This window comes from Saccostrea cucullata, unplaced genomic scaffold (assembly GCF_032062105.1).
Source record: "Saccostrea cucullata isolate Sc308-1 unplaced genomic scaffold, CSIRO_AGI_Scuc_v1 ctg343, whole genome shotgun sequence".
In the NCBI taxonomy this organism is placed as follows: domain Eukaryota; kingdom Metazoa; phylum Mollusca; class Bivalvia; order Ostreida; family Ostreidae; genus Saccostrea; species Saccostrea cuccullata.
The window spans coordinates 143,971-158,352 of NW_026927402.1; the positions used below are offsets into that span (position 1 = coordinate 143,971).

A 14,382-nucleotide genomic window follows, 5' to 3' on the forward strand; every position below is an offset into this window, starting at 1 on the left:
CCGCGGAGTCCATGGGCATGATCATGGGCATGGATGAGCAGAATATTATTGCCTTTTTCCTCGATAAAGACGAGTTTTTCTTTTGATTATCTTTTATAAAGTGATGTAAGAAACAATTGTTGCTTATGGAGACGACTTAAAACCAGGGAGAATGGGAAAGAAGGACAAGAAGGATCGAGGTAACTCGTGAAATATTCGTGAATGAAAAAAGTGCTGAATAGTGATAATTTCACCCACCAGTATATTCGTCGGTGATGAAAAAAATATGTTTGTGATAATTTTACTGAATGGAAATGACAAAAGTTCTATAATAATACACCACCAAACCGATATTCGACAACAGGCTTGTCATGATTATGATACAAGTATCCTTTGTATATTAGTTATTCCTAATGTTAAAATTCATAAGGTTTAATTTAACGACGATAGCCTAGTATGTGATTCATCTACAAAAGAAAAGATAGTGGATAGCTCTGTTGGAGATAGATGTCTTGTTTGGAAGGTCCAAGTTTGCCCTCTCCGTAACAGATTCAAAAGTCTAAGCAATGAGTGACAGTCTAGTGGAACAATAGCTAATGTATTGGCAGTGTCTATATGCACGACCGTCGTGCACTTACTTTTTCAACGGCTATTCGCACGACCGTCGTGTACATAATTTTTCAGTGACTATTTGCACGACCGTCGTGTATATAATTTTTCAGTGTCTATTTGCACGACCGTCGTGTTTATATATAATATTTATCAGCTGTTCGCAAGACCATTATATTTCTTATTATGGCGTTCGTTTTTTCGTACCCAGTTAAGTTCGGCACGCAGTAATTAAAGCCCCAAAAGCCTTTTGGTAAGAAAACATCGCAAAAACTTTCTTTCATGATGTTAATTTATACAATAAAATGACATTTAGGTCCAATGGACAGATCATTGTAATGTAAATCTGTTTCTTTTAGAACTACCCATGTATTTGTATATATATAAACAAGTCATTTTAATAAAATATTGACTTACTATTTTGGTAGGCCTGGGTTTACCCTTTCCACCTCAACCCTTATCCCAACAATTAACACGAGCCAGGGCGCATTTGATAAGCATTTTCACCTACTCTAGTACTGAATTCTTAATACACACTTTTATAACGGTAAACCAAAAACTTGTCATAAAACCTTAGTTTTATACTGTTATACTCGTGAAATCTCAAATTAAACAATTATATTGATATTTAAATGTTAATAGTTCCCTTAAAATGCTATTTATAAAAATCATCAAGTTTTTATGGAGTATGTAGTAAATATTGACGTATGTATCTCAATGATGATAAACTGTTGATAAAGACCACATGTGCTTCCCAACCCCACCCCACCCCCCTCCCCAACCATGTTCTGTACTATTTTTCTATGACATATTTACAAAGTATTACTTCTAAAAAAAAATCAAAAATTTAAGCTAAAACTTGCCTTTTATAAAAATCCATACCCTCTGATACCGAAGCAGAAGTGTTTTAGTATCAGAGGGTATGAATTTTTATTCCCCCGTCCCGTCCCCAAGCACCTGTGATAAAGACGACCTTTAATCAGAAAAAAAAAACACATTTGAATAATTTTGTGTATGGCGGCACTTTATTTTGGTTGAAGGTGGCTTCATCTTAAAAATGGTGAAAAAAATTTTTTCCCAATTTTTCTTCTCCTATTTTAAGATTTGGTATAAGATTCTTTCTTGATTAAATTTATCCATCCAATATCGATGACTTCATGGTGTGATTGCTGAAATTGTGATTCCAAATTTTATTTGAAGATTTTTTAAGTTGTGTATTTTTTTTTCTATGATTTCTTTACTACTTTTAAGAAATATATAAGATGTCATTTCAAGAGTTTCATTGTTATACCTGGGTGATCCGTTATTTTTGGAAGTGCATATTGTCGTTTACTAATTATTGAATTAGAAATCCAATTAATGAGTACACGACAATTAATAAAAGACAATATTATTAAGTCATGAATTTGAGCAGGCATATGATATAACATATAACATTTTATCTTAAAGTTAATAAATAAATAAAAAAAAAACAAAATGTGATATATTTAAAATATAACGTGAGATGTTGCGCGCTGAAATCGGCGCGAATCGTCCTGGTGCGAACCATCTCGGTGCGAAACAGAATCGGTGCGAGACATCCCGGATTCGTGTATACAATATTATCGTCGTGTGCAAATCTCTGGCATATGCGATTGCAATTTGCACGACGGTCGTGTAAATAGATTTTTTTGTAACCTATGTGCACGACGGTCGTGTATATATCTCAGCAATTTGCATTAGCTATTCGCACGACGGTCGTGTAAATAGAGTTTCTTTACTATGCGCACGACGGTCGTGTATATATCATCGGCCTAATGTATTAGAAGAAACACAATAAAGTACAATATGATGAGTGATTTTTAGTGGTCTTCAATGGTTTTCTTTATTTTACAGAAGAGCGAAGATCAAAGAAAGCCAAGGTTGAGTATGAGGAGTATGTGGAAGAAGAATCAAATGATGCCGACCCGTCAGCAGGTACGTCTAGGACTGCATGAGGAAGGCTGAGTTTATAAATATTACTAAATTAAGTCCAGAAGTTCAGCCTACAGCCATTGTGTAGCCTTTAAACAGTAGGAAGTGTCATGATTGACTGTAATCTAAGAACAGATAAGCTCTTCTATAAGGGGTAAAGGAAATAAAGCTAATAGATTTGACCTGTTCATCAAGATATGATCTTTCCAGCTTCTAAAGTTTAAGCCACCTAGTTAGCTGAAAGGTGATAGAAGTGTGGCGGTCAGTCGGGTTCGATCGCCAGTGGCCAGATAGCTCAGTTGGTAGAGCACCTGACCGCAGTTTCAGGGGGCCCGGGTTCGAATCCCGGTCTGGTCCGCTGCATTTTCTCCTCTCTCGTTACAGAAGATATGCAGGATTGTAATCCCCCAATTTTTCAATCTTTTTAGTGACAGCTCAGTTTAATGAATTGTATAGTTTTATTCTGTATGAGTTTTGAGTCTGTAAAAAGGTACTTAAAAACATTAAATATGCAGTGTATTACTGCGAGGCTTTTTTTTCTTTTTTCTTTTTGGTGAAAATTGATATTTTTCATTGTGTACCCATTCATAAATGTTCAATTTTTCAAAATTGTTAAGTATTCTGTAAAATTTTTGTTTTTGTTCTTGATTTAAAACATTTATAAATTCTTCAGTTCCTGAGGCTGCTACTCGTTCAGTAGATGATGCAGGTAAAGAAGATGAATTTGGTGCCAAGGACTACAGATCTGAACTGGCACTAAAGCCAGACCACAGCTCCAGACCCCTGTTTGTGGTAAATTAGAGAGCTTTACACTCAGTTTCTTTAATCCCTAGAAGTAAATTTTGCCGTAAAAGTGCTACTAAGTCTTAGTATATTTGTACTGTGTTATCTCAAATACTGACATCTCAAATACCATGGAAATGTCTCAGAGATTTAAAAGAAGCAACTGCTAATTCTTTTAGTGTTTTATCCTCGGATATCTGAAATCATTGGAAATCTAAAATGTTTTATTTTGATCCAATCCAATACAAATAAATTGACTGTCTATTACATCTAGTAAAATGGAAAAAAAGAACTGTGAAGTTTGAAAATATCAACATAATCAATTCTCCTTCTCTTTTTAAGTACTTTTTTTGCATGAACATGTGCATCTTCAAATATTGTGAAACCTTGTATTGGAATTTGATATTTGTTGATTCTTGAGATTCAGATATTAATGAATTAATGTCATCCACAGAATGTTAAAATCACAAAGTATTTCTCAGACTCTCAGTTCTTTTCTTCAACAGTGTAGTTATATTTTTTTTTTCATTTAATCCACCAAAGTTTCACCCATTTATAATAAGTGGTCTTACATCCATTCTTTTTAACTTCTATAATATTATTTAATTTATTGCTATGTATTATGCAGATGATGAATCATTGTTATTTTCTTTCAGGCACCCAATGGTCATATATTTCTGGAGTCATTTTCTCCAGTATACAAACATGCCCATGACTTCCTAATTGCCATCTCAGAGGTAGGTTTGAATGAATTAGGAATCAACAGAAGGTACAAATGTACGTACATTTATAAAAATAAAAGAACATTTATCCTCTTATCTGATAATGACTTGATTTTTCAGCCTGTGTGTCGACCTGAGTTTATACACGAGTATAAGTTGACGGCCTACTCTCTGTATGCTGCGGTGTCGGTCGGCCTGGAAACCAATGACATCATAGAATACCTCCGACGACTTTGTAAAACATCGCTACCTAAAGGAATAGAGGAATTTATACAGGTACCAGCACTGAATAGGCAGCAATTGTTTTACAAATTGGTGTTGATATATCCATACCAGTTGTAAGGAATAATTTTATTTTCAGATTCTTTACTTCCTTTTAAATATTTTTTTAGCTGTGCACCTTGAGTTATGGGAAAGTAAAGCTGGTGCTGAAACATAACAAGTATTATGTGGAGAGCCAGCACCCAGTAAGTATCACAGTGGATAGTTAAAAAAAATATCTGGCATAAAAAATTAGCTTTTCTTGTATTTATCAACCATAGATTAAGAATATTGATTGTAAGTGTTATTAAACAATTAACAAAGAACTATAAATTCATTCACTTTATGGTTAAATTTTAATTTTTTTTCATTCATTTTTTATAAAGCTTATACATACAAGGCATGGGTTCTCTGTGTTACTTCTTTTAGGAAGAGATGCAGCTAGTCATGTGATCTCTGTTACTATTTTTAGGAGGTGATCCAGATTCTCCTGAAGGACCCAGTCATACAGGAGTGTAGATTCAGGGTAGATGAGACTGAATTACTTACTGACAAAGTGTCCTCAAAGTCTGCTCTACAGGTCAGTGCTAATGATACTGAGGAGAATTTTCTGTGAAAATTGTATTCACTTGAGTTCAAGAAATTTTTTTTAATTTTTGAAATGTTTAAATTGAGATAATTAGTACACCTGAGCCAATCGCACATTTGATGGATAGGCATAAAAAAGATTTAGCTATTGAAAATTAGAGGACTTGTGTGCTTATTGATTCAGTTATAATAATGCTAATGGTATAGTTCAAATGATGGTTATATCCTCCCAACTGTTTAGCTGGCCAAACCTGGACCCAGTACCTCCTCTAGTGCCCCAGCAGAAGGGGGGACGAAACCTGAGGAGGCACCAGAGGAGGAGGTGCCGGACGATATCTACGCTTACTACGACAAGATGGACAAAGACGAAGATGAGGAGGAGGACACCAAAACCGTGTCATTCGAGGTCAAACAGGAGAAAATAGAGGTCATACAGAAAAGGTCAGGGGTCAATATTTTGAAATTATTAGATTTTCTTGTATTTTAAAGCAAAGTTTGAATAGAAGTATAAGATCTTTAAAGTAGAATGCATTTGAATCTTTTTTATATTTAAAGAAAGATAGAATACAGTATATTTGCTTTTGATTTTTCAGATGTATAGAACTAGAGTATCCACTACTGGCAGAATATGACTTCAAGAATGACACAGTCAATCCAGACATCAAGTAAAAAAAAACTATTCCTTAGTAATATCTCATCTAGTAAAAATTTTTTAATTTCAACAATATTTTATTCACAGATGTAAAAGTGAAAAGGATTTGGCAGCAGGCCTCTCCCTAGTAAAAAAATCTTTATGATATCGAAAATACCGGTATTAAAGAAGTCAAATAAGATTCAGTGTGACATTAATTCTAAATAATAACTGGGTTTTTTTCAAGAAAATAAGTGTTAATTAAAATAAAATTTTATTTAACAAATTTGAAAACAAAATTAGTTTATGGAATCTGTAAATATTGTGGGTTTTTTTTTCCAGCATTGATTTGAAACCGTCCACGGTCCTGAGGCCGTACCAAGAGAAGAGCTTAAGAAAGATGTTTGGAAACGGTAGAGCCCGCTCAGGAGTCATTGTACTACCCTGTGGTAAAGTATCAAAGAATATACAGGTAAACTTCGGTATCTCGACATCGGATATGTCGACAACCTGGGATATGTCGACATCCCTCCGCGGTCCCGGCATTATTTACTATATAAATGATTTGCAAAAACTCTGATATGTCGACCTCGGTAATGTCGACTACCCCGCTTATCTCGACGTATTTCACAGGCCCAAGAGCTAAATTTACCTGGTATATGTCGACATCGGGACAATTTTCTGCTCTACTTAACCTAATTGTTTGTCAGATGGTCGCTCGTCAAGCACGGACGACTCCGTGTATCTCGACGTCGTCAGAAATTCACACCTTTCACACCCATGTTTTGATTACATACTGCTCCGTATGTTTGTAGAGGAATCCCAAGCCCCCTCGGCGTCTTTAATACGTTAATTATTTAATGTTCAGCTTGGGTAATTTCATTGATAAATCTTCTCAATTCTGCATAAATGCAGGGACCTTTACACTAGTATATAGGTCCCATGTAAATGTAAAACCGTCAATTCATTTATGTCGAAATCTGACAAAACTTAAAACATGTTATAAAAGAACAAGTTACTGAATTATAATGAACAATATACACATTGAATTTAAATTAAAATAGAAATTGTGGTAAAAATGCATTCAACAGGAATCAACAGGAATCAATCAAATCTACGACATGCACGACTATTGCATCAGCCTATATGGATGCATAAAGCTTGTTATTTGCGCAATTCGAATTAAATTTGGTTTCAAAATGAAAGGAAAATAAATGATGAATGATTATGAAATTAAAAAAAAAGTGAAATGAAACAATTTTAAAAATATACGCGTTAATTTTTTCCGTATCTCGGAAGTCGACATTGTACCGTTCCGGTTTCGAGTTTACAGAGCGGATTTTGTATCCTGTTCTGACAGCGCTAGTGGCACGCGGATCGAATCCTGGATGGAAAACGGTTTTTAAAAAATGAAATTTCGATAAAAAAGAAAGCAGTTTGTAAATAATATTTGTTAATAACTTTTAGATTTTCTAATAAATATAGAGGGATGGCTGAAATAAATGAGCTACAGTCTAATTGAAGACATGTAGGTACCTGTAGTTACACGTATGTCCAGTTTAGGTTAACTTATGGTTTTACAGTTAAATTAAGGACGTCGAGTCTCAACTCTGATATCTCGACACCTCGGATATCTCGACATTTTCCGACTGTCCCGTCGATGTCGAGATAACGAAGTTTACCTGTATTATTATTTTTGTGTAAAGTCTAGCTATCTTAAGCTTTATATAAAACGAACCAAAGCTTAAATTTTTTATTCAGTTTGATATGTAGTGTTTCATGCTTACATGTACATGTAATTGTTATGTAAAAGCAACCAATGTACAAAGAAATACTGCTGCCTTAATTCTGATGAGAAAAAGGTTCTCTATATTTTAGTTTTTATTATGTCTATGTGATGAATTATCCATTAAGTTTATGTACACTTGTAGCTATATTTACACTAAATACACATATACCAATTTGAAAAGGTGCTTGTAATACCTACATACATATTTACTGGTATATTACATGCATGCCTGTTATAGCTAACATATATATAATGCTGGTACATTGTATATAACACAGGTGCTGGTAAGACTCTGGTGGGGGTGACAGCTGCCTGTACTGTGAGGAAGAGAACCATATGTCTGGCCACGTCAGGGGTCGCCGTGGAGCAATGGAAACAACAGGTAAACCCAGCACAAACAGAGAATGGCTGAAACTGTTAGGTACTTGTATGTCCATTTATTCATGAAAGCCATAACAATGTTCATTGGGAATTTGAAAGGATTCTTCTGAATGTGAAAGAAAAATTCTTTTTGGGTGTTTAATCACAAGAAAAAAAATCTCTATAAGGTTTCTCTTCAAGACGAAATATTTATTTACATGTAAAATGTACATTACAAGATATGAGGATGTAAAAACAATATGATGTATTTTTTGTTAGTTTAAGATGTGGTCTACAGCTGATGACAGCATTATATGTAGGTTCACATCAGATGCTAAGGACAAACCAATAGGTAAGTGAGCTATATTCACTTGTCAATTCAAGTGCTTAGATATTGGGCTCAGTCAAATTCTTTTGAATCTACTGATGGATACACAATGAATCTGTCAAACACAAGTCTGACATTATTTTACTAGATTAATGATGTTAAATGCAATGACTTAAATTTTTATTTTGGTGATCAGGGTCATCTATACTCATCAGTACCTATTCTATGTTGGCCCATTCCACCAAACGCTCCTGGGAGGCAGAAAAAGTCATGGAGTGGATGCAGAGTCAGGAATGGGGAATCATGATCCTTGATGGTAAGTGAAATCACAAATTTTTGTGGGGGTTAATTTTCGTTGTTTTTGAGGCCCACGAATTCATGTCCACCACGAAATGTAAAAATGTTACATAAGTACTCAATAATTCTTGATCCACAAAATCAAATCCCAACGAACCAAGAAATTTTCCTCAAACCACAAAAATTTGACCATACGAAAAATACGTGATTTTACAGTAAGTGAATTCTGATGAAATCAGAAAATTTGGGTAAAACACAAAGTTAACTTGAAACCTACTCACCATTAATCAGGGTTAGACATATAATTGTTCTCAAGCCAGAGTGTCTCTTTTAAGTGTGTGGTTTGCAGATTATGCTTAAAAACACTTAAAGGTTACTCTGGAACAAAAAAATTATTGTTAGAGAATATCTGTGGACTTTTATGCTTTTTAAGGCAATTTGTTTTCTTATTATCTTACATTTCTCTTATTTCCTTACATTTGAAATATTTCAGTTTTAGTTCTAAAGACGTACTTAAAAATCTTAGGTCGCATGTATTTCTCATATTTAAACACATACATAAAAATATCACATCATATGTATTGCTTGTGTATTAACAGAGGTGCAGACAATACCTGCCCGTATGTTCAGAAGAGTCCTGACTATTGTGAATGCCCACTGTAAGCTGGGACTGACCGCCACGTTGGTACGAGAGGACGATAAAATAGCAGACCTTAACTTTCTGATTGGTCCAAAGCTGTACGAGGCAAATTGGATGGAACTGCAGAATAATGGATATATTGCTAGAGTACAGTGTGCAGAGGTAGGAAGAAAGACTTGTAGAAGTTTACAAAGGGATAATAACCTAGTTTCTTAAATATTTAACATTTTCATGTGTGTGTTTTAGGTGTGGTGTCCTATGGCCCCAGAATTTTACAGAGAGTATCTCAATACCAAGTCTCAGAAGAAATTGGTGAGAATATTCAAATTTTTCACTAACATAAAGCTTAAAAATTTGTGCCATTAGTATAGTGTACATATTAATAAGTAAATGTATATCCCAACTTTTTACAATTATAAAACATGAAGTAATTTTGTCTTTTAGTTGCTGGCAGTGGTTAATCCTAACAAGTTCCGAATGTGCCAGTTTCTCATAAGATACCATGAAAGACGTAATGACAAAATCATCGTCTTCTCAGACAATGTCTTCGCTCTGAAGAGCTATGCCATTAAACTAAATAAGTAAGTAGTACTGTCTATGTTCTTATATTTGTCAGTCTATATAGCCTGCTTATATGAATAAAATTACAAAGAACTGGATGGAAAATGTATAGAAATAATACATGTGTATCAGAACAAAGAGTTCTGTGTTTTCAAAAAAATTCTGAAAAGAAGCTAGTTGTAAGATGTTTTCCTAACAGCCCCCTCTGGCAAACTTTATTGTTAACTTATTAAATATGTTTATAAAATATGATTTTTCAGGCCATACTTATATGGGCCAACTTCACAAGGGGAGAGAATGCAGATCTTGCAGAACTTTGTCCATAATCCAAAAGTCAACACCATTTTTGTCTCTAAGGTGCGATACCAGTCTTATGCAGAATTTATAAATTTTAACTGTATTTTTGATAGGCAGCTTGATGAAATATTTCAAATATAGCATGCGCTAGGAAGAGACTGAGCGTGTAATGATTCAATCATATAAGGCTCAATCTTTGTTTAAATTCTTTGCAGGTGGCTGACACCTCATTTGATCTCCCAGAGGCCAATGTATTAATCCAGATTTCTGCCCATGGGGGCTCTCGGAGACAGGAGGCCCAGAGGATGGGGCGAATTCTGAGGGCCAAAAAAGGTACAATATAGAATTCTAATGAGTGGGGCAGAATTCTTTATTACATTTATTAGCTCACCTGAGCCGAAGGCTCAAGTGAGCTTTTCTGATCACATTTTGTCCGTCGTCCGTCCGTACATGTTGTCCGTCCGTCTGTCTGTCCGTCTGTAAACTTTTCACATTTTCAACTTCTTCTCAAGAACCACTGGACCAATTTTGACCAAACTTGGTACAAAGTATCCTTGGGTGAAGGGAAATTTAAATTGTTAAAATGAAGGGCCAAGTCCCCTCAAAAGGGGAGATAATCAAGAAAAGACAAAAATAGGGTGGGGTCATTAAAAAATCTTCTTCTCAAGAACCACTGGGCCAGAAAAGCTGAAAGTTATGTAGAAGCATCCTGGGTTAGTGTAGATTCTAAATTATACAAATCATGACCCCTGGGGGTAGGGCGGGGCCACAATGGGGAATCAAATTTTTACATAGAAATATATAGGAAAAATTTTTGAAAATCTTCTTCTCAAGAACCACTGGCCCAGAAAAGCTGAAACTTATGCAGAAGCATCCTGGGTTAGTGTAGATTCTAAATTGTACAAATCATGACCCCCGGGGGTAGGGCTGGGCCACAATGGGGAATCAAAATTTTACATAGAAATAAATAGGAAAAATCTTTGAAAATCTTCTTCTAAAGAACCAATGGGCCAGAAAAGCGGAAACTTATGTGGAAGCATCCTGGAGTAGTGTAGATTTTAAATTGTTCAAATCCTGACCCCGGGGGTAGGGCTGGGCCACAATGAAGAATCAAAGTTTTACATAGAAATATATGGGAAAAATCTTTGAAAATCTTCTTCTCAAGAACCACTGGGCCATAAGAGCTGAAACTTATTTGGAAGAATCATGGGGTAGTGTAGATTTTAAATTGTTCAAATCCTGACCCCCGGGGGTAGGGCGGGGCCACAATGGGGAATCAAATTTTTACATAGAATTATGTGGGAAAAATCTTTGAAAATCTTCTTCTCAAGAACCACTGGTCCAGAAAAGCTGAAATTTTTGTGGAAGCATCCTGGGTTAGTGCAGATTGTAAATTATTCAAATCATGACCCCCGGGGGTAGGGCGGGGCCACAATAGGGAATCAAAGTTTTACTTAGAAATATATAGGAAAAATATTTGAAAATCTTCTTCTCAAGAACCACTGGGCCAGAAAGCTGAAACTTTTGTGCACTTGGAAGCATCCTGGGGTAGTGTAGATTTCAAAATGTCTAAATTATGATCAGTGGGGTAGGGTGAGGTCGCAATATGTATTAAAAGGGAGAAATCTGGTAAAGAACAGAATGGTCAAGGCTTCTCAGGTGAGCGATGTGGCCCATGGGCCTCTTGTTGGTTTTGTTACATATATCTACCATATGTAAAAAAAAAATTTAAAATGTGGTATACTTGTATCTTATGTAGCAACTGTAATGGAGACTTGAAAACATATTTTAAACTGTTGTATACTTTTGGTAGGAGCTGTAGCTGAAGAATACAATGCCTTTTTCTATTCCCTGGTTTCACAAGACACAATGGAGATGCATTTCTCATTGAAAAGACAGAGATTTTTGGTGAATCAGGGCTATGCTTACAAAGTCATCACAAAGCTTGAAGGCATGGATAAGGTAATTTTATTTAAATTTAAAATTAAATGATATATTCATCAGGTATCCTCTTAAAATGTTCTTCTCAAAAGTAGATCCAATAATATGAGAACAAAATCAATTTTATGCAGCATGCCTGTACTTCAATCAATCTGTTTCAAGCTGTGAAGTTTATTAAACTGCATGAGTCTTGTACTTAGAACTATAAGAAATTAAGCATTACAAAGAAACGGGGGGAGAATCAGTTATTTTTTTGCTGACAAAACTTATTGTATTTAATTAGGAGAATCTGGCATATGATACAAAGGAGGAACAGGCTCAGTTGTTACAGAAAGTGTGTGCTGCCACAGAACAGGACGCAGAGGAGGAGAGAATAGCCGGGGAGGGGGGATTCTCACAGGTAACAGCCATCGGGGGGAGTGAGGTTATTACCTGTAATAGCCTGAGAGGGTGGTGGGGAGGGAGGATTCTCACAGGTAACAGCCATCAGGGGGAGTAAGTTGATAAACTGTAATAGTCAGGGAGGGAGGATTCTCACAGGTAACAGCCATCAGGGGGAGTCAGGTTATCACCTGTAATAGCCAGGGAGGGATGATTCTAACATGTAACAGTCTTGAGAGGAGGGGGTGTAAGTTTCTCAACTCTAATAGCCATTACAAAGTGAGTGGGGGAGAATTCTCACATGTAACAGCCATGAGGGGAGTATATTTCTCAATTGTAATAGCCAGGAGAGGATGGCTGGGGAGGGAGGATTCTCACAGGTGTCCATATTCTCCATGTGTTTTGACATACACAAACTGTCATTAATTTTTATCCCTCTTTTCTCCATTGTTAGGTGAGCAGGAAAGTTGGCAGCATGTCCTCAATGTCAGGAGCAGACGACAGCCTCTATATGGAGTTCAAAGGTAAAAGGTCAGCCTTACCTAGCAGCCATGCCCACCCACTGTTCAAACGCTTCAGGAAAACTTGACAACAGACTCAGGACTGAAGATTGTTAAACTTTGTTAAACTGGTACACCTTGAAGTTTTTAGGAAAGAAATCAAACAGAGGATTGTTGTTCTGTTGTAGTTGTGAACAATATTTAGGTTCAATAATTCTTTCAAAAATGAGGAATAAAAGATTGATGCTGTATCGTGGATAATCTTATATGAGGAAAATGTGATTTCATATGATTATGTGTATGTGCCAATTACAATTGATATTTACAAGTACATTTTGCTAAATTCATGATTTATAATTGCAACGATACATACAGACATGATGGAGAAAGTTAAATTCCAATTTTAATGAACAGCATATTATTCATTAATCACGTAATGAACATCTTATTCAGAAATCATGGTATTAAACATTGAATTCATATCTGGTGTTTAGGTTGTTGTTTTTTTTTAGATCATTTTTATACAAAGGTAATTGGAAAGATCTTTAAAATATCTTCTCAAGAACAGCACAGATAGGATAAGTCATTTGAATTGCCAGCATCCCTTATTTATATGGCAATATACAAGATACCATTATTGTCTGAATGGGGTATGGTTAATAATGTAAGCACACGTTACACAAGTTACATGTACATGTGTGTATGATCAATTTCTGAAAAGAGACAAGCTATTGACAAATAAGGCGACAATACAAGGATATCATGGATCTTGTTTCAAGTCAACACTTCACAAATTCTCTGTTTAATGTAATGATGCTGTTGGCAACTACATGTACAATTTATCAATAAGTTTATAGATGGCTGACATAGGTTTTGCCTTTATTTTAACTCTAAATTGTCTTTGGAGTTTTCCCTTTACCCTGTCATTACAAAGTGCATGCAGAAGTGACCAATCAACAGGGGATGCTGGCTTCTTCAGGGTGCCTGATCCCACCTGTAAGGTCCATGTTTTCTCTGCCTACAATTTGTATTGTTTTGTAAAGGAACTTTCAGCATGACGACTTTGTTATATACAAAAGCATCCTCAGATAGTGTATAGATTCGTGTTTGTACACATCACATCCCATGGGGGGTAGGGCATGACCACAAAATAAATAAATCTTTTAACAAAGCGATGTATAGGAATTTTTGTTTTGTTTTGAAAAAGCCATGGTTAGTTAAATAAATACAGAAGCATCTTTTAAATAATGTAGTTTCAAGGTTGTTTAACAATTGGAACCATTTTTACATGTATATTTAATTTTTTCAGTAGTGATCTCTGCTTTTATGAAGTTAAAAGTCTCAGGTGGGAAATGCGACCCATGAGTCTCTTTATGTATTTCAAAATTGATATCTCAAACTTACGTTTCTGGGTTTTTTTTTCTTGGACACACCAATATATTAGGAGGATTGGATAAAGAGGACATACTGTGTAGACAAGAGAAAAAATTACAAGACAGTTTATGTATATTAATTTTTTTTATTGGTGTCAGATAGGACATTTTATTCCAAAAAATAAATTATGCTACAGAAATGTGAGTATCATATAAAACCCCTAAAAATGTAGCACCATTCACAATATCAGGTTTTTTTTTATCTAAAATGTAAACACCATAACTATTAAAAAGGAAGTTACATGTACATGTACTAAAATTACAACAATTTTAAGTACAATAACTTTATTATAAATGTTAAAAATATTGCATAACCATTTAATTACATT

The 14,382-nt window shown here is 35.1% G+C and overlaps 1 protein-coding gene and 1 non-coding gene across 2 annotated transcripts; both read left to right on the forward strand.

The window, feature by feature from the left end:
* Positions 1-13,012, forward strand: LOC134274386 (general transcription and DNA repair factor IIH helicase subunit XPB-like). The gene is made up of 21 exons (XM_062756667.1): positions 1-179; positions 2,464-2,544; positions 3,215-3,333; positions 3,981-4,061; positions 4,167-4,322; positions 4,439-4,513; positions 4,780-4,887; positions 5,137-5,336; positions 5,489-5,560; positions 5,869-5,975; positions 7,594-7,697; positions 7,955-8,027; positions 8,200-8,319; positions 8,900-9,102; positions 9,187-9,252; positions 9,385-9,521; positions 9,762-9,858; positions 10,014-10,131; positions 11,612-11,760; positions 12,023-12,139; positions 12,575-13,012. Exons 1-21 carry the CDS (start codon positions 152-154, stop codon positions 12,707-12,709), a joined length of 2,346 nt encoding a protein of 781 aa, XP_062612651.1. The 5' UTR covers positions 1-151; the 3' UTR covers positions 12,710-13,012.
* Trnac-gca (transfer RNA cysteine (anticodon GCA)) lies at positions 2,826-2,898 on the forward strand. The gene has a single exon. It is a non-coding gene; the product is annotated as a tRNA-Cys (tRNA).
* Positions 13,013-14,382: the final 1,370 nt, after the last annotated feature.